General features: G+C 46.0%; 1 protein-coding gene across 1 annotated transcript in view; it reads right to left on the bottom strand.

Moving 5' to 3' along the window:
• Nucleotides 1-5,064, bottom strand: part of OLFML1 (olfactomedin like 1) — a 30,354-nt gene extending 25,290 nt beyond the window's left edge. The window contains exons 1-2 of the mRNA XM_019975544.2: nucleotides 4,497-5,064; nucleotides 1,469-1,757 (exon numbers count right to left, since the gene is read on the bottom strand). Coding sequence (XP_019831103.2) covers nucleotides 1,469-1,757; nucleotides 4,497-4,625 — 418 coding nt within the window. The 5' untranslated portion in view covers nucleotides 4,626-5,064. The remainder of the gene's footprint in view (nucleotides 1-1,468; nucleotides 1,758-4,496) is intronic.
• Between the last annotated feature and the right edge of the window lie 18,487 nt (nucleotides 5,065-23,551).

The following is a 23,551-nucleotide window of genomic DNA, read 5'->3' on the forward strand; positions in this document are numbered from 1 at the left end:
GATGCTGAAGCTGAAATTCCAATACTTTGGCTACATGATGCAAAGAACTGACTCATTTGAAAAGACCGTGATGCTGGGAAAGATTGAAGTTGGGAGGAGAAGGGGACGACAGAGGATGAGATGGTTGGATGGCATCACCGACTCAATGGACATGAGTCTGAGTAAACTCCGGGAGTTGGTGATGGACAGGAAGGCCTGGCGTGCTTTAGTCCATGGGGTCACAAAGAGTCGGACACGACTGAGTGACTGAACTGAACTGAACATATAGCTGATTCTCTCATGTTGTACAGTAGAAACTAAGACAATGTTGTAAAGCAATTGTACTCCAATAAAAAAAAAAAAAAAAACAAAAAAAACGAAAATCTTAAACACCCTTCAAACATTGTTCAATGGTTCTCAGTAGTTTCTTTAGTCAAGTTCAACCCTCTGAACTTGGCAAGCAAGATCTTTCACTATCTGGGTGCTACTGACCCTTCAGCCTTGCCCCCCCGGCACTCTCCTGCCCCACACAGCCTCCACTCAGCCGTCCCTGCAGATCTGTGTGTGCAAGTGCTACTTGCTTTTGATCTGTTGCCACTCTCGCTTGACTCGGCCTCTGCTTATCCTCTCTACTATGTTCGAAACTCAGATCAGAAGTCACCTCATTTGGGAAGACCTTTCTTATAAATGACCAAAGGAGCTTTTACAAGGATTACATGGAAAAGATACATGCAACGCTTGGCCTAAAGATGGCATTCAGCTGCTTATATCTTGTTTACCTGATGGAATTTTCTCATATTTGGGGCAGGCATAGTTAGCGCATAAAGTTTTTCTATTTTCAATGAAACCATCTCAGAATACAGCCTCTGAGGCATGGACTTATCTCCCTCATTGTTTTTAATGAGATGGACTCATGCACAGGAAATTTTCCTTCTCATTTATGATTTTGTTGCTTGATACTTGTTATTTTCATTTGAGCTCCTAATCCTTATTCTTAATGGCCTGGAAGTGATTCTGATGGATCCTAAGATTGGAGATAAATATCTTGAATATATCAGCATCCCAACAGCACAAACAATAATAATTCACAGCAGTCCTTGGCCCTGAGGATTGGCTGTTGCCATTTCCAATTTTATATTGCTTCTTGGCACACTCTCCCTACTCCCAGGGCACTGAGAGAATCCACCCACCTGCCACTCTCCATGGAAGGATGGGACCACACACCTCTACCAAACTAAGCCCTTTCTGGGTTGACTTCTGACACCATCACCCTGATCTTCTATGGAGGTTTTAGGAACTCTCTGAAAAAGGGAAAGCTGCTTTCTGAGAATACATTTTCCTTTGGATACCTGTTCCTTGATAAGATTTCTCTCCCAGCACGTGCCCACAAGAGCACACACCCAGTTCTTACTTGGTCGGTCTCCCTACCTATGTGAGGTCTGTGTTCTGAAAGTCCCCAGAAGGGGTGGTAAAGATGTGGCTCTCTTACTTGCATTTAGTAGCATCCGGATCCTTTGGTCTTCCTCAGCCTCTTGGACTAGCTTTTCTGCCAGCACCTTGTCCTCTGACTCTACACACGCGTCAGCTTCCCGCAGGTACTCCAGGTAGTCGATCTCCCGCTGGGCGCGCTCCACTCTCAGCGCCAGGTTGTGGACTGCGCTCTTGTACTCACTTGTGTAGGTGTGACATTGTCCCAACATAATGGAGATGTTTTTCGAGAACTCTTGGAAATCTTGAATGTATGCTCTCGTTGCTTGGGTACATTTCTGCAGTCCTTGCTTCAGTCAGAAAATAAATTCTCAAATTATTTCCAGTTATTTAAATTGCCCAAGTAATGTCAATAACTCTTATTCATAGAAACAGACTTTTAAAATACAAACAGCTAAAAGGGGGTGAAATTTAAAAAAAAAATCACCCATAATTCCTTAACTCAAAGAACTATTGAAACTTTGGTGTACACATCTTTAGGTTTTCCTATGCATTTAGTCATACACGTATAAACATATGTTAATGTGATTTTGCTACATGTTTGTTTTATAACATATTTTTAATTTGCTGATATATTGTGAACATATTTCAATACAAATTAATATATATTTATACCATAATTTTAATAACATAATTCCATTAAATTGATTAGAGTCTTTCTAATGAACATTTGGGCTTCCCTGGTGGCTCAGATGGTAAAGAATCTGCCTGCAATGTGGGAGACCCAGGTTCGATCCCTGGGTTGGGAAGATCCCCTAGAGAAGGAAATGGTAACCCATTCTAGTATTCTTGCCTGGAGGATCCCATGGACAGAGGAGCCTGGTGGGCTACAGTCCATGGGGTACAAAGAGTCAGATGTGACTGGGCGACTGACATACACATAAACATAACAGACATTTACATAATTTTCAATGATCTGCCACTCAAACAATGGTGAAGAAAATCTTTGTCTTTATACATTTATACTTCTCTGATTATTTGCTTAGGATACATTTCCAGATGTAAGCTCCATCCCCAGCACCTGGCACATAGTCACACTTAATATGAACTTACTGAATAAAAGAATAAGTTAAGGGGTCTTTCCTGGTGGTCCAGTGGTTAGGAGTCTGCCTGCCATTGCAGGGACACAGGTTCAATCCTTGGTCCAGGAAGATTCCACATGCCATGGAGCAACTACGCCCATGTGCCACAGCTACTGAGCCTGCTCGCTAGAGCCCTGGAGCCGCAACTCCTGGGCCCACGTGCGGCAAGTACTGAGGCTGGCTCACTGTGAGCCTGTGCTCGACAAGAGAAGCCACCACAGCAAGAAGCCCGAGCACAGCAACTAAGAGTGGTCCCCACCAGCTCCAACCAGAGAAAAGCCGTGCAGAGCAACAAAGATCCAGAGCAGCCAAAGATAAATAGCTTAAAAAAATATTTTTTTAAAAAGGAATAAGTGAATGAAGGAAATGGGATGGGTTTCTGGATCAGGATGTATACTTAAAGACCATCTGGTGGTTTACCAAAATGCTCTCCACAAAAGCTGTAAAAATATATACTTTGGACAGCAGGATGTAAGACTGTTCAGTGAAGAATGAAAGAGAGATTGAGAGAGAGAAAGGTGTGTGAGAGGGAGGGAGAGAGACAGAGATAGAAACAGAGAGGATGAGAGGGAAAGAGAGAGAGGAGAGAGAAATTGCCTAAATCTATCCTCTTTTATTCTTACCCCACCCCCACCCCACACACCCCTGGATGTGGGATCGCATCACTTGGCACATGTTTGCCTGGCCAACAGTGGAGCCACCCAGGGCTTGGCTTCCTCCTGAGGTCACCACAGTCAGGGTGGGAAGACCTACATGAATCACACCCTCTTCTTTTCAGTCCACATTCATAGCTATGAACATATCCATCTGTACTCAATACCCTTGTCTGCAGGCAGACTCAAGTCTTGTGGAAAGCTTGCAGGGATGAGACTGGCACTGAACCCCAAGGCAGGGCTGCGGCAAATGAAGAAGGACCACAGCTGAGCGTAATTCAGGCACACGTAAGAAAGTGAGATCGGGAAGGTCTCTGAGGAGAGAACCAGTGAGGCAGCGGCAAGAGGCCATTGGCCTGGGAACATTCCATCTGTGGCTCTCAGGCCTCGGATCACAGGACCTCAGAAACCCAGTGCAGCCTGCTCTGAGGAAGTGTTCTACCCTGGAATAGAACACTTAGTTCTATTTCAACCAAATAGTTTGGACTTAAAGAGTTTTCAGGAAATGTAGAAACTAAATACCAGAGATAAGCGTGTCTTTCAGAGAAGGGAAATAATTTATCAGAATTTAACTTGTACAAAAGCAAGGCGGGACATAAGAAATAGCTGATGTCCATGCCAGGGTGTGTTAAAGGTTAGGGCAGAGGGTTACATTTGCCCCAGGGAGTCTGTCCCTGCCGCAAAAATGTTGGGTTTTGCAAATTTTAATGAAGTGGCAGCTACAACACTTGGGAAAAAGGCCCTGAAACTTCCTCTCTAACACTGCTGAAACCTGCTCATTTCTAAAACCAAAGCCAGTTCAGCAAAAGAAGCACGAGCTTCTCAGGAAGCCAATATCATGACTATTTACAGTGACCTAAAGTCTCACCATTAAAAGATACAAAGAAAACTAAAATGTGCTGTCCTCCTGATATAGTAAAACATGAAGAAAACATGACCAAAATGTTTAATTTTCCTATTTTAAAAACTGAGCAATTGAATAATAACATTTTAGACATTTACCACCATGCCAGGCAAGGTTCTAAGTGGAATTAATTTATTAAACCTTCTGAATATTAGTAAGAGGTAAATTCTATTAATGGCCCCATTTTACAGATGAGAGAAACTGCCAGATCAGGTAACAGAGAAAACTGCTCAAGAAACCACTAGACAATGAAAAATATTCAGTGTACCCTTAGCAGTCTTATCATTCACTATCTGGAAAAACACATCCCAGTAGGTAGGGAAGCATGGGTAAGAAAAAGTGACTTCTGGGAGGCAGGTTCCCTGGGTCAGGGGCATGGATGCCACCTACCTCCAAGACTTGAAAGCGCTGATAGATATAGTGCACCATGGCCGGGTCCTGGGCGCGTTGCGGTGGGGGCAGGAAGGCCATGAAGACCAGAGCCCTGAAAATGCAAGCTCGCCTAAGAGCCAGCATCATCCTGCAAACCACCCAGGGCGGGAATCTCTTCTGCTGCTGCTTCTTGAAGAAGACTCAAGGGTTAGGGTGGTGGTCTCCTGCTTTCTAGCCGCTGCTGAGAAAATCCTCCAAAAACAGCCGGACAGCAAAGTCTGCTAGTTACTCCCTCTGATGCGTGATCTCACTTTGCAAACTGGTGATCAAGTCCAGCTGTTGGCAAGTCGTCCCTGGAGGCCTTGCAGGCCAACTCGGGGTAGAGAGTTCCCTGGGTCCAGCATCTGCTGCCATCACCTTTGACACATGGGGACCCTCTGCAGATAGTGGCTGCCCCCTCTTCAGGCATGGGTGAGTGTGCCTGGGGTGGGGAGGGGGGCCGGGAGGATTTCTCCCCTCTGCCCCGCTCTTTTCTTTTTACTTTTGCTTTCCTCCTCCCTAGAGAACTCTGCAGTCCAATCACAGCCCTGACCCCATACACACCACCCCCAACTTCTCAGAGCTGGACTCCCATTTTAGTTTCTGGCCAAAATTCCCGAGATCCTTTTCCCAGAAATCCTGATGGGAGACCCCACCCCGCCTCCAGACTCTCTTTGCATTCCTGCAGCTCTTAAAGGCACAGCAAGGGAAAAAAAAATGAAAGCTCTCTTACACCTCCGTCTTGGAGCAGGCAGGGCACAGGCCCCATTGCCCCTTGGGAAAGAGAGCTCCAATGGGCCACATGCCTAGCCACCCAGGGAGATAGCTGAGGAATCTGAAATTCAAGCTCAGAAGAGTTTCATTAAGAACCAAACAATTGCTGATACAGGGGCACTTTCAGAGCCAAACCATCACTAACTCTTCCTTAGTGAGGAAGTCCTTGAGTTTTTTCACTCTCCAGTAGCAGAGTTCCCTTCACCGGAAGCAACAAGCCAGCCATACAAAGGACTCAACTCACATTCTTAGTACAAAGTGGTAAATTCTTTCGATTTTTTGCCTTTTCTGTTCAGGCCTACTTATTTTAACCTCTCCTTCTGTGGTTGGGTCCAGTATACTCATGGTTCTTTCTCAATCACCAAAGTGGAGAAGGTTGGGGCATCTTTGAGAAGTGAAAAGAACTCTGACCAGGAGTCAGAGACCTGGGTTTGTATTTGATCCCTGCAAGAGACACTAAAAGAATTTTCCAGCGTTGCCCCTGCATGTCCTTGTTCCCATTAGTTGTTCCTCTACCTCTCTTTCAAGTGACTTTAGCCCCTAACTGTCCCTCCTCACCCTCTTGGTATCATCTCAGACAACAGTTCCTCATCCTTAAGAACAATCCCTATTTCTAAGAACTATCTTTGACAACGTTCAGGCCCCTATGTCTGCGGATGTAAGTGTACTAAGTCACATCATGTAAGGGGATGTGAGTACTGTGGGATTTTGGTGTGTTTGGGATGAAGGACAGAGAATGGGCTGGTCCTAGAACAAATTCTCTGTGGACATCAAGAGGCAAAGAAATTCTCTGAAATAGATGAAATTCTGCTCACCCTTCCTCTTAAATTCTCATTAAAAATACTGCCCGCTCAGCCTCCTTCCCCAAGTAAGAAGGCTCTTTTGGAAAACTCTCATACTTGCCTTTTTAAAATAAAGTTTTATGTCAACAGTGTCTGGTTGATTTTCTTGATGAATGCCTCAACTCCTAACTGTGAGATAGTGAACTAAGATGGATAAGATCCAGCGGAGGTGAAACACAATTTTTAGGAGGCGGCATTTTCCTGGGGTACACTTTTTCTTGGTTTTCTATAGCATGGTTACATTATTTTTACAATGAAATATACATTCAATTTGGAGAAGGAAATGGCAACCCATTCCAGTGTTCTTGCCTGGAGAATCCCAGGGACGGGGGAGCCTGGAGGGCTGACGTCTATGGGGTCGCACAGAGTTGGACACAACTGAAGAGACTTAGCAGTAACAGCAGCATACATTCAATACTAGAGGCTTTCCAGAGGGCACAGTGGTAAAGAATCTGCCTGCCAATCCAGGAAATGAAAGAGATGCGGGTTCGATCCCTGGTTGGGAGCATCCCCTGGAGTAGAAAATGGCAGCTCACTCCAGTAATTTTGCCTGGGAAACTATGGACAGAGGAGCCTGATGGGCTACAGTCCATGGGGCCATAAAGAGTTAGACAAGACTGAGCATGGATGCACACACATATATTCAACACTAATGGCATGTGGAGGATTACTGGAGACTCAGAACGAAGCAAGAGGCCTTATTGTACTATGTGTCCTTGGGCTGCTTCCAGGGCTGCCCTTGTCCACATGCCTCTGAAAGGAGCTCCAAAGAGCTTGGCCTCAGAGGCCCTTAGTTCAGTCCTGGCAGACACTCCCGCTCTGCCCCACACGCTCTCTCCTCATTCACCTGCTTCATAGAGACACACCTGGCCTCTGACCTCTAACTGCCCACACCTGGTCTTGCTTGGTGATTTTACTCTCGTGATTCCCAAGGCAGTAAAGTCTGCAGCTGGAACCCCTAACCCATTAGGATTGATGAGCCATGAGGCAGAACCAGAATGGAAACCCTCATGTTCTTATGACCAGAAATCTCACAAAGGAAAATTAAACTCACTTCAGAGATAATCACAGCTTTGACTGATATACAGTGGCCAACCGTGGCCTTTCTTATTCAGAGCAGACCTTAACTCAATGGAAAGAAAAGATGGCCTGGTGCCCTCAGCCTGCTGTTGGGATAAAATCATTCATTTGGCCCTTCTGCCTCCCTTACATTTAATCTCTGGCCTTGATCACTGCTGCAATCTCCTTAGGAAGGACAGTGGCCAAGCACAGTGACTCCCTTTTCTCCTTTGCAACTGAAGACCCCCTGGAGAAGGCAATGGCACCCCACTCCAGTATCCTTGCCTGGAAAATCCCATGGACAGAGGAGCCTGGTGGGCTGCAGTCCATGGGGTTGCAAAGAGTCGGGCAGGACTGAGAGACTAACACTTGTGTGTGTGACACTTGTGATCCTCTGCTCTCCTGCCCTGGTATCCTGAGAGAGGAAACTTAAGCCCTTGACAATTACGACCATGTCCCCAGTGTGGCTGGATCTGAGTCACTAGTCCTTGACCTGTAAGCCCAGCCCTGAGTTGCTATTTTTCCTTAAGGGACAAGTCAGAACTGGACACATCAACGCCCAGCCTAACCAGCCCACTGAGGCTGATCTCACTCAGCTTCCCAGTCCTCCTGGAATTCTTTGCTATCTTCATCACTGGTGGTCCTTTGGCTTGGTGCCTCCATATTAACTGACCCTACTGATTTCTAGAGCCTTCATGCATTGGAGAAGGAAATGGCAACCCACTCCAGTGTTCTTGCCTGGAGAATCCCAGGGACGGGGTAGCCTGGTGGGCTGCCGTCTCTGGGGTCGCACAGAGTCGGACACGACTGAAGTGACGCAGCAGCAGCAGGAGCCCTACTCCCTGCACCCTCCACTTTACTGAGAGGTGCTGGCTGGCTCTGGGAAAGTCTGTACGGAGGAGAACGTATATTCTTGGGAAGGCAGAGGCCAACTCAACAGCACCCCATCTGGGATACTAGAATTCATCATTTGGCTCTGAACAGGAAATCTCTCTTCTCTTTTTCCCCCTGGTTTTCCCTTTTATCTTTTATTCACCACTCCTGTTCCCCCACCCCCAATAGCTCATTGCCTTAAAATCATCCTCCAACCTTCCAACCTTTTACAACTAACTGCATTGTTTCCTGCTTGACTGAGTGGAGTGGTCTCTAATTACCTATGTCTCTTCAGATAAAACATTGGCTGCTTTTATGCCAAAAGGAAAGTGCTTGAAAATGTGACCTCAAGCCAACCCCTTGTGGGGAGGAAGAAATTTTTCTCTATCCTTCTAGGTTCTTCTGGCTGGTTCTGAGAATTAAATTGACATGAGACAGATTAATAGGAGAAAATCAAACAAAAAATTTAAAAATATATGTACATATGTGTATATGGGAGAAAACCCCAGGAAAACAGAGTAACTCACCAAAACGACTGAAGCTCTTACCTTAAATACCATCTTCAGCTAAAGACAAAAGTGGTTGTGTAGTGATTTAGGACTTCAAAAGGGAGGAAGGCAATATACATAGAGATGAACAAGCAAGTGTTTGGTAAACAAACGTTTGCTGGGCTTTGTAGAGACACTGGGCCACACAGAGGGATTTTAACAAATTTTCCTAGATTGCTTCCTATTTACACACCTAGTTCATACTTCCTTATCTATGGCCATAGCTCCCTTCCTGGAAGAGGTCCTCTATCTACATGCTTTTAGGCAATTAGGGCAAGTCAAATGATCTTTCAGTATCACAGTAATCCAAGTCTATGTCCCGACCAGTAATGTGAAGAAGCTCAAGTTGAATGGTTCTATTAAGACTACAAGACCTTCTAGAACTAACACCTGAAAAAGACGTCCTTCTCATTATAGGGGACTGGAATGCAAAAGTAGGAAGTCAAGAAACACCTGGAGTAACAGGCAAATTTGGCCTTGGAGTACAGAATGAAGCAGGGCAAAGGCTAATAGTTTTGCCAAGAGAACACACTGGTCATAGCAAACACTCTCTTCCTACAACACAAGAGAAGACTCTACACACGGACATCACCAGATGGTCAATAGAAAAATCAGATTGATTATATTCTTTGCAGCCAAAGATGGAGAAGCTCTATACAGTCAGCAAAAACAAGACCTGGAGCTGACTGGCTCAGATGATGAACTTCTTACTGCAAAATTCAGACTTAAATGGAAGAAAATAGGAAAAACCACTAGAACATTCAGGTATGTGAGTGAGTGAAGTCACTCAGTCATCTTCAACTCTTTGTGACCCCATAGACTGTAGCCCACCAAGCTCCTCCATCCATGGAATTTTCTAGGCAAAAGTACTGGAGTGCATTGCCATTACCTTCTCCAAGGGATCTTCCCGACCAAGGAATCGAAACCTGGGTCTCCTGCATCGTGGGCAGACACTTTACTGTCTGAGCCACCAGGGAATCCCTCAAATCCCTTCTGATTATACAGTGGAAGTGACAAATAGATGCAAGGGATTAGATCTGATAGAGTGCCTGAAGAACTATGGACGGAGGTTCGTGACATGGTACACAAGGCAGGGATCAAGACCATCCCCAAGAAAATGAAATGCAAAAAGGCAAAATGGTTGTCTGAGGAGGCCTTACAAATAGCTGTGAAAAGAAGAGAAGGGAAAGGCAAAGGAGAAAAGGAAAGATATACCCATTTGAAGGCAGAGTTCCAAAGAAAAACAAGCAGAGACAAGAAAGCCTTCCTCAGGGATCAATGCAAAGAAATAGAGGAAAACAATAGAATGGGAAGGACTAGAGATCTCTTCAAGAAAATTAGAGATACCAAGGGAACATTTCATGCAAAGATGGACACAATAAAGGACATAAATGGTATGGACCTAACAGAAGCAGAAGATATTAAGACAAGGTGGCAAGAATACACAGAAGAACTATACAAAAAAGATCTTCAAGACCCAGATAATCACGATGGTGTGATCCCTCACCTAGGGCCAGACATCCTGAAATGTGAAGACAAGTGGGCGTTAGGAAGCATCACTCAAACAAAGCTAGTGGAGGTGATGGAATTCCAATTGAGCTATTTCAAATCCTAAAAGATTATGCTGTGAAAGTGCTGCACTCAATATACCAGCAAATTTGGAAAACTAAGCAGTGGCCACAGGATTGGAAAAGATTAGTTTTCATTCCAATCCCAAAGAAAGGCAATGCCATAGAATGCTCAAACTACCACACAATTGCACTCATCTCACACCCTAGTAAAGTAATGCTCAAAATTCTCTAAGCCAGGCTTCAACAGTACGTGAACTGTGAACTTCGAGATATTCAAGTTGATTTTAGAAAAGGCAGAGGAACCAGAGATCAAATTGCCAACATCCACTGGATCATTGAAAAAGCAAGAGAGTTCCAGAAAAACATCTATTTCTGCTTTATTGACTATGCCAAAGCCTTTGACTGTGTGGACCACAACAAACTGAAAAAGTCTTAAAGAGATGGGAATATCAGACCACCTGACCTGCCTCTTGAGAAGTCTGTTTGCAGGTCAAGAAGCAACAGTTAGAACTGGACATGAAACAACAGAGTGGTTCCAAACAGGAAAAGAAGTTCGTCAAGGCTGTATATTGTCACCCTGCTTATTTAACTTATATGCAGAGTACATCATGAGAAACCCTGGGCTGGATGAAGCACAAGCTGGAATCAAGACTGCTGGAAGAAATATTAATAACCTCAGATATGCAGATGACACCACCCTTCTGGCAGAAAACTGAGAACAACTAAGGAGCCTCTTGATGAAAGTGAAAGGAGCATGAGAAAGTTGTCTTAAAACTCAACATTCAGAAAACGAAGATCATGGCATCTGGTCCCATCACTTCATGGCAAATAGATGGGGAAACTGTGACAGACTTTATTTTTGGGGCTCCAAAGTCACTGTACACGGTGACTGAAGCCATGAAATTTAAAGATGTTTGCTCCTTGGAAGAAAAGTTATGAACAGCCTAGACAGTGTATTAAAAAGCAGAGATATTACTTTTTATTTATTTATTTTTTTTGCTAGTAAACAACTTAGTCTTTTATTTGCCCAAGGGCAGCTGTCGCAGGCACTGAGGCCCTAAGACTTCAGAAGGGATGGGGGTTGGGGGAGCCATCCTGCCTTCCAGGTGCTGCCTGCCCTATCCTGCTTCCTGCAGGAGATGGGAGAGTAGATAAAGTGCACCCTTGTGCTGTCCAGTATTTCCTCAATTTTGTGTGTCAGTCGCTCAGTCATGTCCGACTCTGAGACCCCATGGACTATAGCCCATCAGGCTCCTCTGTCCAAGGGATTCTCCAGGCAAGAGTACTGGAGTGGGTTGCCATTTCCTTCTCCATAAAAAAGCAGAGATATTAATTTACCAGCAAAGGTCCATCTAGTCAAAGCTATGGTTTTTCCAGTAGTCATGTATGGATGTGAGTTGGACTACAAAGAAAGCTGAGTGCTGAAGAATTGATGCTTTTGAACTGTGGTGTTGGAGAAGACTCTTGAGAGTTTCTTGGACTGCAAGGAGATCCAACCCATCCATCCTAAAGGAAATCAGTCCAGAATATTCATTGGAAGGACTGATGCTGAAGCTGAAACTCCAATACTTTGGCCACCTGATGCAAAGAACTGAATCATTGGAAAAGACTCTGATACTGGGAAAGGGTGGGAGGAGAAGGGAATGACAGAGGATGAGATGGTTGGATGGCATCACCGACTCAATGGATGTGAGTTTGAGTAAACTCTAGGAGTTGGTGATGGACAGGGAGTCCTGGCATGCTGCAGTCCATGGGGTCACAAAGAGTCAGACATGACTGAGTGACTGAACTGAGGCTGAAATGGTCTTTCTGAGTCTTTTGGGACCTTAAAAACAATCAGCTTAAGTGGAACTTCAGTGGTGGTCCAGTGGTCAGTACTCCACGCTTCTGCTGCGTGGGTTCCAGCCCTAGTCAAGGAGCTAAGTTTGGGTGGTGCAGCCTGAAAATCAAAACAATCAGCCTAAATTAATCCTCTTGTCAAAGTGACACAATTTGGGGCAGCAAATTCTGCTCCTCTATACCCTCTTACTTTAGCTCTTATCATCCCCCACATTAATCCTCTACAAGAGCCACATCTAATTTCCCCAACATTCTCTATGAAATTTAAGACTTCTAGTTTTCCTACCACCTCCTCACCTCCACCCCAGGCAGAAAAACCTCCTCATTTACCTGTTTCCAGGGGCATGTTGAAGTCTGAATCTCGGCAATTTGAGAGGAAGGTTCATTTGGTCATGGGTTCCCTGATGGGGAGACGTGGGCTGGCTGCCCCTGGGGTGGCAGGGAGGAAGGAGGAGGAAAAGAAACATAGGCGTGTCATGGGCTGAACTGTGTGCCCCTGTGACCTTCAGATGTTAAAGTCCTAGCTGATTAGTGCCTGAGAATATGACTGCACTTGGAGACAGAGCCTCTAAAAGGGTAATGAGGTCACTAGGGTGGACCCTAATCTAATCTCACAGTGTCCTAATAAAAAGAGGAAACTTGAACCTAAAAAGAGACACCAAGTAAGAAGGAGGCCACCTGCAAGCCAAGGAGAGAATCCTCGGAGGAGACCAAACCTCTTGACGCTTTGAACCTGAACTTCTGGTCCCAGAACTGTGAGAAGTAATTTCCTGTTTTTTAAGCTCCCCAGTTTGTGGTACTTTGTTACGGTAGCCCCAGCAAATTAATGAGCATGCACTGAGTTGCTGAGGAAGCAATATGAGGACAGAAATGAGACAAACTGCAGTGGAGGTCTGCAGGATGCTCTCAATAAGTAAATTGATAAGGGAAGCGGTCCTCTATGTTCGTTCTTTGAGGTAATTAGGGGCAAGGTCAAAGGTCCTTCTTGAGTCTTGGGCCTTGATTGCTTTTAACTTGAAATAATCCAAATGCCAAAGAGCTTTTAGGGTGGCAAATTTTGCTCCCCTACGAATGCAAGACATTTCTGGGGCTGTATTCTCCAGAACAATACCTGTGGGAGGATGAATGGAGCATGAGTGGGCAAAGAGAGAAGTTAAACTGCAATGCAGCTGCAACACAGGCCCCAACCGATCCCACAAGGAGTTCTGGCCCTAGACGGGTCCTTCAGATGTGTCCTGCAAAGAGGCCAGGGGCCAATGCCTTCGCAGCCCACACCGAGCACTCAGTGGTGAGGGCTGTTCCTGGGAAGGGAGCGTATACAGCCTCAAGTGCAGCAGCTTCCTCTGGCTGAGGACAAGGCCTGGAGAAGGACTCAGCTGTGAGCCGTCAGTGGCAACACTCACACAACTCAGAGAATGAGTGTCCTTATCCTGAAGGGTAGGTTTGGGCAACATGCCATAGCACCCACTTCAGGAGGATAAGCAGAGGCCAGACTTTGCCACGTTTGTAAGACATACACACCAGATATTTTAATGCTATGGGGAGAAGAATGAGAGAAAATTAGAGCTTCAAGGAAGTGGGTTATACAAATAGATCTGTATTTCAGAGAGACCTCTCTGGAGGCTCAGTTTGGTTCAGTTCAGTTGCTCAGTCGTGTCTGACTCTTTGCGACCCCATGAATCGCAGCACACCAGGCCTCCCTGTCCATCACCAACTCCCGGAGTTCACTCAAACTCACGTCCATCGAGTCAGTGATGCCATCCAGCCATCTCATCCTCTGTCGTCCCCTTCTCCTCCTGCCCCCAATCCCTCCCAGCATCAGAGTCTTTTCCAATGAGTCAACTCTTTGCATGAGGTGGCCAAAGTACTGGAGTTTCAGCTTTAGCATCAGTCCTTCCAAAGAACACCCAGGACCGATCTCCTTTAGAATGGACTGGTTGGATCTCCTTGCAGTCCAAGGGACTCTCAAGAGTCTTCTCCAACACCACAGTTCAAAAGCATCAATTCTTCAGCGCTCAGCTTTCTTCACAGTCCAACTCTCACATCCATACATGACCACAGGAAAATCCATAGCCTTGACCAGACGGACCGTTGTTGGCTAGGTTAAAGCAACAAGACTGAATTCAAGGTGGGAGATGAGGACGCTGTAGTGGCTCATGGAGAGATCATGAGGGCCAGAATCAAAGTAGTGTCATCGGAGTGAGAGACAAATGGATGTTGTGGTATTGTGATTGATGATAAGAAATACATACATTCAGTCTTCCATCACTGTTCCTGGTTCAGAGATCCTAAAATCCTTGGAGGGTTTTTTTTTTTTTTTTTTTTTTAATGAGAGCCATGAAAGTGTCTTTTGTTATGTATGAGGTGGCTTTGGAAATCACCTAAGGATGGGGGCTGGTTGTTGGTGGAGCCGATCTTGTGATTAAAGTGTTGAAATTCTCGCTTCTATCCCCTTATCTGGGAGAGGGAAGAGGGGCTGGAAGTTGACGTTAGTCACCGATGGCACCACCAACTCAATGCACATAAGTCTGAGCAAGCTCTGGGAGATGATGAAGGACAGGGAAGCCCGGGGTGCTGCAGTCCATGGGGTCACGAAGAGTCACACACACTGAGCCACTGAAAAACAAAAGCCAATGGCCAATGATTTAATCAACCATGTCTCTGTAATGAGGCCTCTAGGAAATCCTAAAAGGAGAAAGAGTTCAGAGAGCTTCCTGGCTGGTGAACATGTGGAGATTGAGGAGAGGCTGACCCAGAGAGCAGGGAAGGGCCACGTCCTTTCCCCACGCCTTGCACTCTGCACCACTTCCATCTGACTGCTCCTGAGTTACATCCTTTTATAAAACACATGTCATCTAGTAAAATGTTTCTCTGAGTTCTGTGAGCTGCTCCAGAAAATTAAGCAAACTCAAGAAGGTGATTGTGGGAACCACTGATTGATAGCCAGATGGTCAGAAGCACAGGTGACGTGACAACCTGGACTTGTGACTGGCATCTGAAGTGGGACAGTCCTGTGGGACTGAGGCCTGAACCTATGGGACTTGACCCTACTCCCAGGTAGATGGTATCAGAATTGAATTGGAGGATACCTGGCTGATGCTGGAGAATTGGTGGTATGGGGGAGATAACATGCATTGTAAAGAACATCAAAGAACTGCAGAAGTCTTTGAGAAATATTAGAATATAGAATCAACAGAACTTGGTTCCTGACCAAATGAGGGGTAAGGAGAGGGGGGAGTCAGGCTGATGGCCAGATTCTGCATTGTTTCCAACAGCCTCCACGCAGACCCCTCTAGTCTACACTCAGACAGCAGACAGGGTGATGGAGACAGTCTGCAAACCTCATTATGTAATTCTGCTGTTTTGAAGCCCTGGCTGTCTGCCTATTCCTCCCTAATAAATTCCTCAGGCTCAGGGAAGGCTTTGCAAGTAAGTTACCCCTGAACGAAGATCTATAGCTGAAGTAGAAAGTAGGCCAAGGAGTGGGGGTGAGTGAGGTACCCTTCTGGTAGAGGTAGTGCAGATAGCCATTTAAGAATAGCTCTGGCCAGCAAGACACCTCTCAGGCTTGAGCATGCCTCTTTGGGATCTGATTTCTGCTACTCTGCTTGTGTTTGCCATAGGTTTCCCACTCAGCCCTTAGAACCTTGTGCAGACATACAACCCTGCTTAGACTAACTCCTAAAAGAAAGAAAGGCACCTTTCCTCTTGAGCTGGGCTCAGAACTGCCTCCAGAACTGGTCCCTTATCTAAACCATGCTCACTCCCATCTGGCAGCCAGGACATGCCACCTAGCAGGCTCTCTGAAAGACACGTGGAAATTCACACGGATGATGTACAAACATCAGCTCCATTACAGACACACATGCCCACTTCATGGATTTTAGCACTGACTTAAAATCTTATTTTATTTTGAAGGGCTCAGGGCCTTCCACCCCCCAGAAAGCTGGACAGATGTGAGCCCATTTCACTGTGGTTCAACACAGCCCACAAGCCTACAAAGACTGAGCCCTAGTCGTGTCAGTTTTAAAAGCCATGCATTGCTAAGGACACAAAGCTTCATTTCTCTATCCTTGCTGGGGAATGAGATATTCTTCATAAGCCAATTTTCAGAAAGCACAAATTTTTTCTTTCCTTGGAAAATGTAAAAATATTTTGAACCTTAAATATTTTCATGGAAATCTTCCCAACTATCTTTCAAATATTTATAGCCATTCGTTATTTTCTTTAAAAGCCAATTATTATTTTCTTAACAACATAAGATGACATTATGAAGATTAGCTATCATACTGTGTACAGGGGTCTCTCAGAGATTAAGGTATGTTGAGGCATTTGCTTTGGTACTTACTGGATAAGGACAACTGGGATTTTTAGTTCTAGGGTCTGCTTTTTATATTTTATCTTTTTCCCTTTCCTTCTCTGACTCACCCAATCCTTTTAGAAAAAAACTGGCTCATTATCATGCTGGTACCCTCAAATACTTTGACCACCTGATGTAAAGAGCCAATTCATTGGAAAGATTGCTGGGAAAGATTGAAGGCAAAAGGAGAAGAAGATGGGAGAGGATAACATGGTTGGATAGCATCACAAACTCAATGAACATGAATTTGAGCAAACTCCTGGAGATAGTAGAGGACAGAGGAGCCTAGCAGAACATGGGGTCTCAAAGAGTCAGACACAACTTAGCGACTAAACACAACCTTCAAGGCATGTGAAATAGTCTGGGATTATTTAAACTCAGGCTTCACAAAATATTTGAGGCTACTTCCTAATTGTACTACTTAGCTTCTCTGCATCTCCCCGTCTCCTGGGCTCATGATCTGTTTCTGTAACTCCTTCTGGCTCTGCCTTGTAATAGAATCTAGAACTGGATTGGGGCTCATTATTCAGAATCTAGAACTGGATTGGGGCTCATTATTCTGATTTCAGTCTTAGCACCTTTCTAGACTTTGGTGTCTAGTATCTTTACTCCAGGTTCATGCCTTAGTAGTGGGTAAGGGGGACCCAACTGAGTGACCCCAGTAGAGTCCTTTGGGACCTGCTCAGATAGGCTAACTTTGGAATCTCACTCTGTTCTCTCTCACTGTCTTCCAAGTGCTGCCCCAATACCATCTGCACTGCTCACCAATCTTTGCCCCAAGTTGCCCCAAGGAAACTCGGCCAGTTTTGACAGGCAGAGAAGGTCAGGAAGGACTTTTCAGGGTCTGAAGTTTGTTTTGTTTCCTCTTAGGCTAAATGGCAACCCATTCCAGTATTCTAGCCTGGAAAATTCCATGGGCAGAGGAGCCTGGCAGGCTATAGTCCATGGGGTCACAAAGAGTTGGACATGACTGAGTGACTATCACTCACTCACTGGGCTGTAAAGGATTCCCTGAATAGGGAGCATAAAACTCCAGAGGGTCTCCTACATTTCAAGAAGGAAACCATCTTCCTTTCTACCTCTGTTCCACTCTCAGAGAGACAGCAAAAGATAAATCTGAATCCTCGAGCCTCCATGATTGGAGGACGCTGGTCAAACCTTGAAAATGGAGGGGGGTACTGAATGAAGAGGGCAACTGAAATACCATATTGTCAAAAAATATCGGGGTTAGTACCTTTCAGTATACAAGAAAACCAGAGCTAGAATCCTTCAGAGGCTGGTTTTAGTGCCAAAAAAGGACAGTGCATGCGTGTGTGGGCGCTCAGTCGTGTCCTACTCTTTGTGACTCTATGGACTGTAGCCCGCCAGCCTCCTCTGTCCATGGAATTTTCCAAGTATTCCAAGAATACTGGAGTGGGTTGCCACTTCTCCCTCCAGGAAAAAGAATGTTAAGCATAGTTTATAATAAGCATGCTAAGGGATGGCTGCATGAAGCCAATCCCTTTTATTGAAGCCAATGTGCTATGAAAATAAGAGGACATGACCTTGCCCTCAAGGAGCTTATAATTTACTAGCACTCACACATACCCACACTCACTAACCCACCCACCCACTTAGCAATATAAAAGAATCCAGTTGTGAAGATGGGGGTTGGTGGCTCAGTCGCTCAGTTGTGTCTGACTCTTCTTGGCCCCATAGACTGTAGCCTGCCAGGCTCCTCTGCCCATGGAATTTTCCAAGCAAGAATACTGGAGGGGGTTGCCATTTCCTACTCCAGGGGACTTTCCTGACCCAGGGATCGAATCCCCATCTCCTGTGGCTCCTGCATTGCAGGCAGATTCTTTACCGCTGGGCCACCAGGTAAGCCTGATGATGTGGGTTTCAGTTCAGTCACTCAGTCGTGTCTGACTCTTTGCGACCCCATGGACTCTAGCATGCCAGGCTTCCCTGTCCATCACCAACTCCTGGAGTTTATTCAAACTCATCTCCATTGAGTCAGTGATGCCATCCAACCATCTCATGCTCTGTCATCCCCTTCTCTGTCTTCAATCTTTCCCAGCATCAGGGTCTTTTCCAATGAGTCAGTTCTTCGCATCAGATGGTCAAAGTATTGGAGTTTCAGCTTTAGCATCAGTCCTTCCAATGAATATTCAGGACTGATTTCCTTTAGGATGGACTGGTAGGATCTCCTTGCAGTCCAAGGGACTCTTAAGAGTCTTCTCCTTGTATGTAAATATGATGAGCTTGGGTGACTTGAAACAGCCTCCTCCTTTCTTAAGTTCTGTGATTTCCCCTCCACGTATTAATTTTCATGTTAATTTGCTTTTCTCATCTTTTCAAATCTTTGGATTATGTGAAAAGGAAGGAGGTGGAAATGAAGCCATAGGAAGTGGCCACAGAAACTAACTGCCATTTCAGGATGTAATAAAAAGGAACAGACATATTGCAGAAGGGACTTAAATTAGACAGTAAGAAGAGTGTTCTGAGAATTGAGGGGTAAGAGATTATTGAAGCAGGTTGGTATTTTTCTAGTGGATAATGAGATATTTGGGGAATCATTTCAAACTCTTTAGATATTTGTGTGAAGAAATGGGAAGTCCGGAAGAATCCCCAAGAAGGTAACAAACAAGACAGTCATATGTAAATGCTTGTGCTATGTCTAAACACCTATGGTACCCTCTCGCCCACACACACCCTCTCCTGTGCCACCAACCTCTTCATTTATCATTAACTTCAGTCTGACGGGAGTGAGAAATTCTCAAGATGCTCCCTTGATCTCACTCACCTCTTCCTACCCTCTGCCCTCCTCATTCCTGGCCTGAGTCCACTCAGAGCACAGACTTCTCAGTTCTGGGGCCTCTTTCCCTCACTCTGCTCTATGAAATAAATACCACATGCACCAGAGTCCCTGGATAGTGATCACTCTGGTTTGGCTTTGGAAACCCACCTGCCAGTTGCCTATGAACTGAGTCTCCCTGGGGGACAGTGTCCCAACTGGCACCAGTCAAATGCTGTACAAGGCAGCTGTGGCTGGTCAGGCTCAGGTGGCCTATTTGGAGTCTGTTCCTACAGGCCTGGTAACTTCATTTCAGCCAAAAGCCTCTGAAGTCTTGCCGATGTCTGCTTAGCTTGGGGATGTTTGGGAATGGAGGGTGGAGAGCTGGGGGGCGGGAACTAATTAATGGGCTCCAGGATGGAATGAGATGAGTGATTTCAGGTGGTGTGAGAGAAGTGGCTACAGCTGGAGAAGACGTGCTGGCTGGGAGATGACGTCACCAGCTGAGACTCCTTTCCCAGTGGCCCCTGGGGCCGGGTTGTTAGCATACAGGGTTGGGGTGAGGGAAACTGAGTCTCATCCAGGCTCCGGGTCTCCCCCAGAATAGGACCTACTTTTGGTCTCTCCCTCTCTGCTGGGCAGGTTCCAAGTAAGTGAGGCCTCTGGGGCCCTGTGAGCACTTAACCCCCTGGGAACAGAGCCCCAGGAATTAAAGCCAAGGGTTCGCCTGATGTCCCCAGAGAGCACCAGCTTGGGTGGTACCAGTTCAGGGTTCCAAGCCCAAACACTGAATGAAATATCCAACACAAGTATTTGTTTGAGCCTTTCTCCACTAGAGGGCAGAGGCTTTTCTGACTATGGCTAGGGTCCTAGTCCTTTTCCTATTTAGATTTCAATCAGAATTTACCAAAGGGGGAAAAAAAAATTGAATGAGCATCTACAAAAAGTGCCCACAAACCCTCTCACTTTTCTCCCTCCTCCCCTGCAAAATTGATATTCTCAACCAGACTGACTAAACAGATAGAATGGATGGAGTGGTTTTGTTTTCAAAATCGTTCCCACAGTCTGCAGAGCGTTAGACCCTAGAAATCCACACCTTAAGCTATGCTCATGGGGGCCTGGTGGATGGGCAGTGCTGGCTTGTGTGAGCTATGCAGTTTGGAGAAGGTACGTGCCCCAGACAGCTCTGACTTGATGTTATCAGGAGCACAGGGATGAGCTTCCCGGGAGTTATGGACAAATCCACAGAGCTTTCTGGGATCAAGATTTCTATTACAGCCGGAGGCGAGGAATTACAGGCTGTTGCTGAAGACGAAAGTCCAGGAAGGAGCCTCAGCATCTCCCCTCTTTCCTGCCCTGACTCTGAACCAAATGCAGACTGTCTTTCCCCTTTCTTCATCTCACATGGCTACATCTAGAAGTCCTTCTGCAGGGAGCTCTCTTTGCAGCTGCCCTCTTCCCTCCTTCCAGCTAAGAAGCAGAACAAGGATGAACTCTCGCGGGTGGATGGAGAGAATCTGTACTGGTATTTAATTCAGAATGGAATTTCCTCTGCTTTGAGGGTTTCAGTTCTGGTTTTACAATGCACAGGAGACATCAGTGATCATTAAAAGATTCTTCGGGAGATTCTCAAAATCAAATTCCTTTCATTTGTTAAAAATACAAACCCACAGAAAAAGGAGATCAAATAATGAAAGAGGTGGACAGAGAGCTGATGTTCATTGAGAATCAGAAAACCATCCTCCAGAGGGTATGCACTTGGGTGTCTGGGCAATAGGAATCTCAAACTGCTTGGGCTCCACCCTAGCCATACGGCTTTCCCTGTGACAGGCACAGCAGTTCCTCAGACTCAGGGACACACTGACCCAAGAGATGGAAGGAGCACAGAACAAACAGGCCAGCCATCATGTGAGAAGCAGCTGGGAGCAACTGGCGTGGCCCCAGCTTCAGAGACAGGAGCAGAGTCCTAGGGCCCAGCCCAGCCTGCGGCCCTCTCTGCTATGTTCTGCTATACCTTGTCTTTGTTCAGCCTTCCTCAGGCTAGCAATCCAGTTAAAAACCCTGCATGTGAGTGGCAGCCTTTCATCAGAAATGGCAGCCTGACAAACCCTCCACCTGATACTGTAGTTTTCGCTTGATCCTTTCTTGAACCTACATACCATGGCCCTGGAGAGGTAGAGTCAACCGTAGTGACTTCTTTCCTGGTTGCGGCTGTAGAATCTTGCATAAAATGAGGGCAGAGAGTTGCATGACTGAGGGTCATAGGAAGAACCAGAGGGCTCCTTGCTACAAGGAGATGCAGGAGCTTTGTTCTTGGCTCAGCACAGGGACCTGCTCTTCTAAGTCATTCCCCTCTGGCAAGAAGAGACTCGAAGCCCAGCACCAGCCTCTTCTGAGCTGGACCTGTGCAATGACTGCATTTCTGTCTGTGTGTGTCTGTGCACAGTGGCCTGGGGATACCAAGCATCACGAGGTAAAGATGAGTGAGGGGCTGGGGCAGGGGAGGAAGTTCAAGGCAGAGGTTTCCCATGGCCCTGTTTCTGTTGTGAGCTTGAGTCCTTTGGGGACTGCCTCTTCCAGGAAGACCTCTGAAGCCCAGAAGAGTGGGAGCCAAGTACAGCCACAGGCGCACTGCTGTTCTCCTTCGGCTGTGTCTGTGGTCTGCTTGCGCCAGAACCTACAAGGGTCCAGGCAGGGCCCCTTGAAGGCTGGGAGAGCAGCAGGAAGATGAGGGCTGGAGGTTACAGAGCTGGTCAGTGTTAGAGCAGATGCTCAGCTCCACCGTGGGCAGCGCTCTAATCAGCACTCAACTGGTCTGAGTTCCTTCTGCATCTTCTAGGACCAGCTGGTCTCTGCCAGTTTGTCTACCAGAATGAGGCACGTGTTTTATGATTAGGGCCCAAAGCAGTGAGATCATGCACTAGAATAGCTTCAAGTGGTGGGTAAAAGTTTAATCTTCCTTCCCAGTCCTTAACTCCTGCATAATTACAGCTTCAAACCTGAAATCTGCCTTCTCCAAACTAGTGATTTTACTTTGTTCCCTGGAGTCAGAAAAGGTCATAAGTTCTCCCCTCATTTACATAAATGCCTTTCCCCACAAGGACTTGCCCTCTGCACTTGGAAGCATAAGACTTGAAGCCAGCACTGGGGTCTCCTGAGTCTGCTCTCCTCTCCCAAGCCAGAAAGGGCCCCTCTGAAGGACTGTGGGTCCCCCTGAGGCTTCAGGCATAGAAACAGTCCTTTAAGAAGGAGTCTGCCAACAACTTTTAACCTGGACTGGGAACACTGATGTAAGGGAGCCATTCAACCAAATGTCAGTACTTGGTCTGCTGCTGCTGCTGCTGCTGCTAAGTCACTTCAGTCGTGTCCAACTCTGTGCGACCCCATAGACGGCAGCCCATCAAGCTTCCCCGTCCCTGGGATTCTCCAGGCAAAACACTGGAGTGGGTTGCCATTTCCTTCTCCAATGCATGACAGTGAAAAGTGAAAGTGAAGTCACTCAGTCATGTCCGACTCTTTGCGACCCCATGGACTGCAGGCTCTTCCATCCATAGGGTTTTCCAAGCAAGAGTACTAGAGTGCGGTGCCATCACCTTCTCTGAGTAGGTCTACCAGACAGAATAAGTATTTGAATAATCTACCGAACTTTTCTGGTTTTATGACTCTTTCAAGTCACAGATATAGCCCCCTTGGGTTTCCTTTGAGTCCACTGCTTATGTTCTTTGAAATTCCATCTTTATGTCCCCTAAAAATTCAAGATCAATAAACTTAAAACATACAAAAAAATAAAGAATATGGCATTTGGGCTGGCTCTAGAATTCCCCCCAAGCCCCTGCACGCACACTCAGTGGTTGACCTTGTTCTGCTTCTGTTTGGTGACACAGGTTCGTTCTCCTTTGCTTCGAATTGTTGGGGGAAGAAGAAAAGAGAGTCACCTTTCGGAGTGGGGAGACTCAAAACCAAGCGGCAGTTGCCGCTGGAATGGCATTATCTTGACCCGGAAGCCCCTGGGTTTGTGGAAGCTGCTAAGTGACTGCTGGTGGAGTGGAGGGGGGTCATCCGCTGGGGAGTTGTCACCGTGAAAGGGTCAGCAGGTGTTAACAGCACTCGTTAGGGCCAGCATCAAGCAGGCTGCTTCCTGAGGATTTCAAGTGTGGAAAACACCCGGAGGCAAAGTTTAAATGTCCTCTTGTTAATGTGACTCAAACAGATGCAATTACTTCAAAACCTATCAGTGCTGTTCAAGATAGTGTGACACTTCACTTTGCAGAGAACAAAATAAAATCAATACATATTTTTGAAAAATATTTACTTTGGTTGAAACGCTTTCAACCCCAGGAGTTCTAACTTGGAAAATAGCATTTAGTGTTCCTCTTTCATTTTGCACAGTAG

This window comes from Bos indicus, chromosome 15 (assembly GCF_029378745.1).
Source record: "Bos indicus isolate NIAB-ARS_2022 breed Sahiwal x Tharparkar chromosome 15, NIAB-ARS_B.indTharparkar_mat_pri_1.0, whole genome shotgun sequence".
In the NCBI taxonomy this organism is placed as follows: domain Eukaryota; kingdom Metazoa; phylum Chordata; class Mammalia; order Artiodactyla; family Bovidae; genus Bos; species Bos indicus.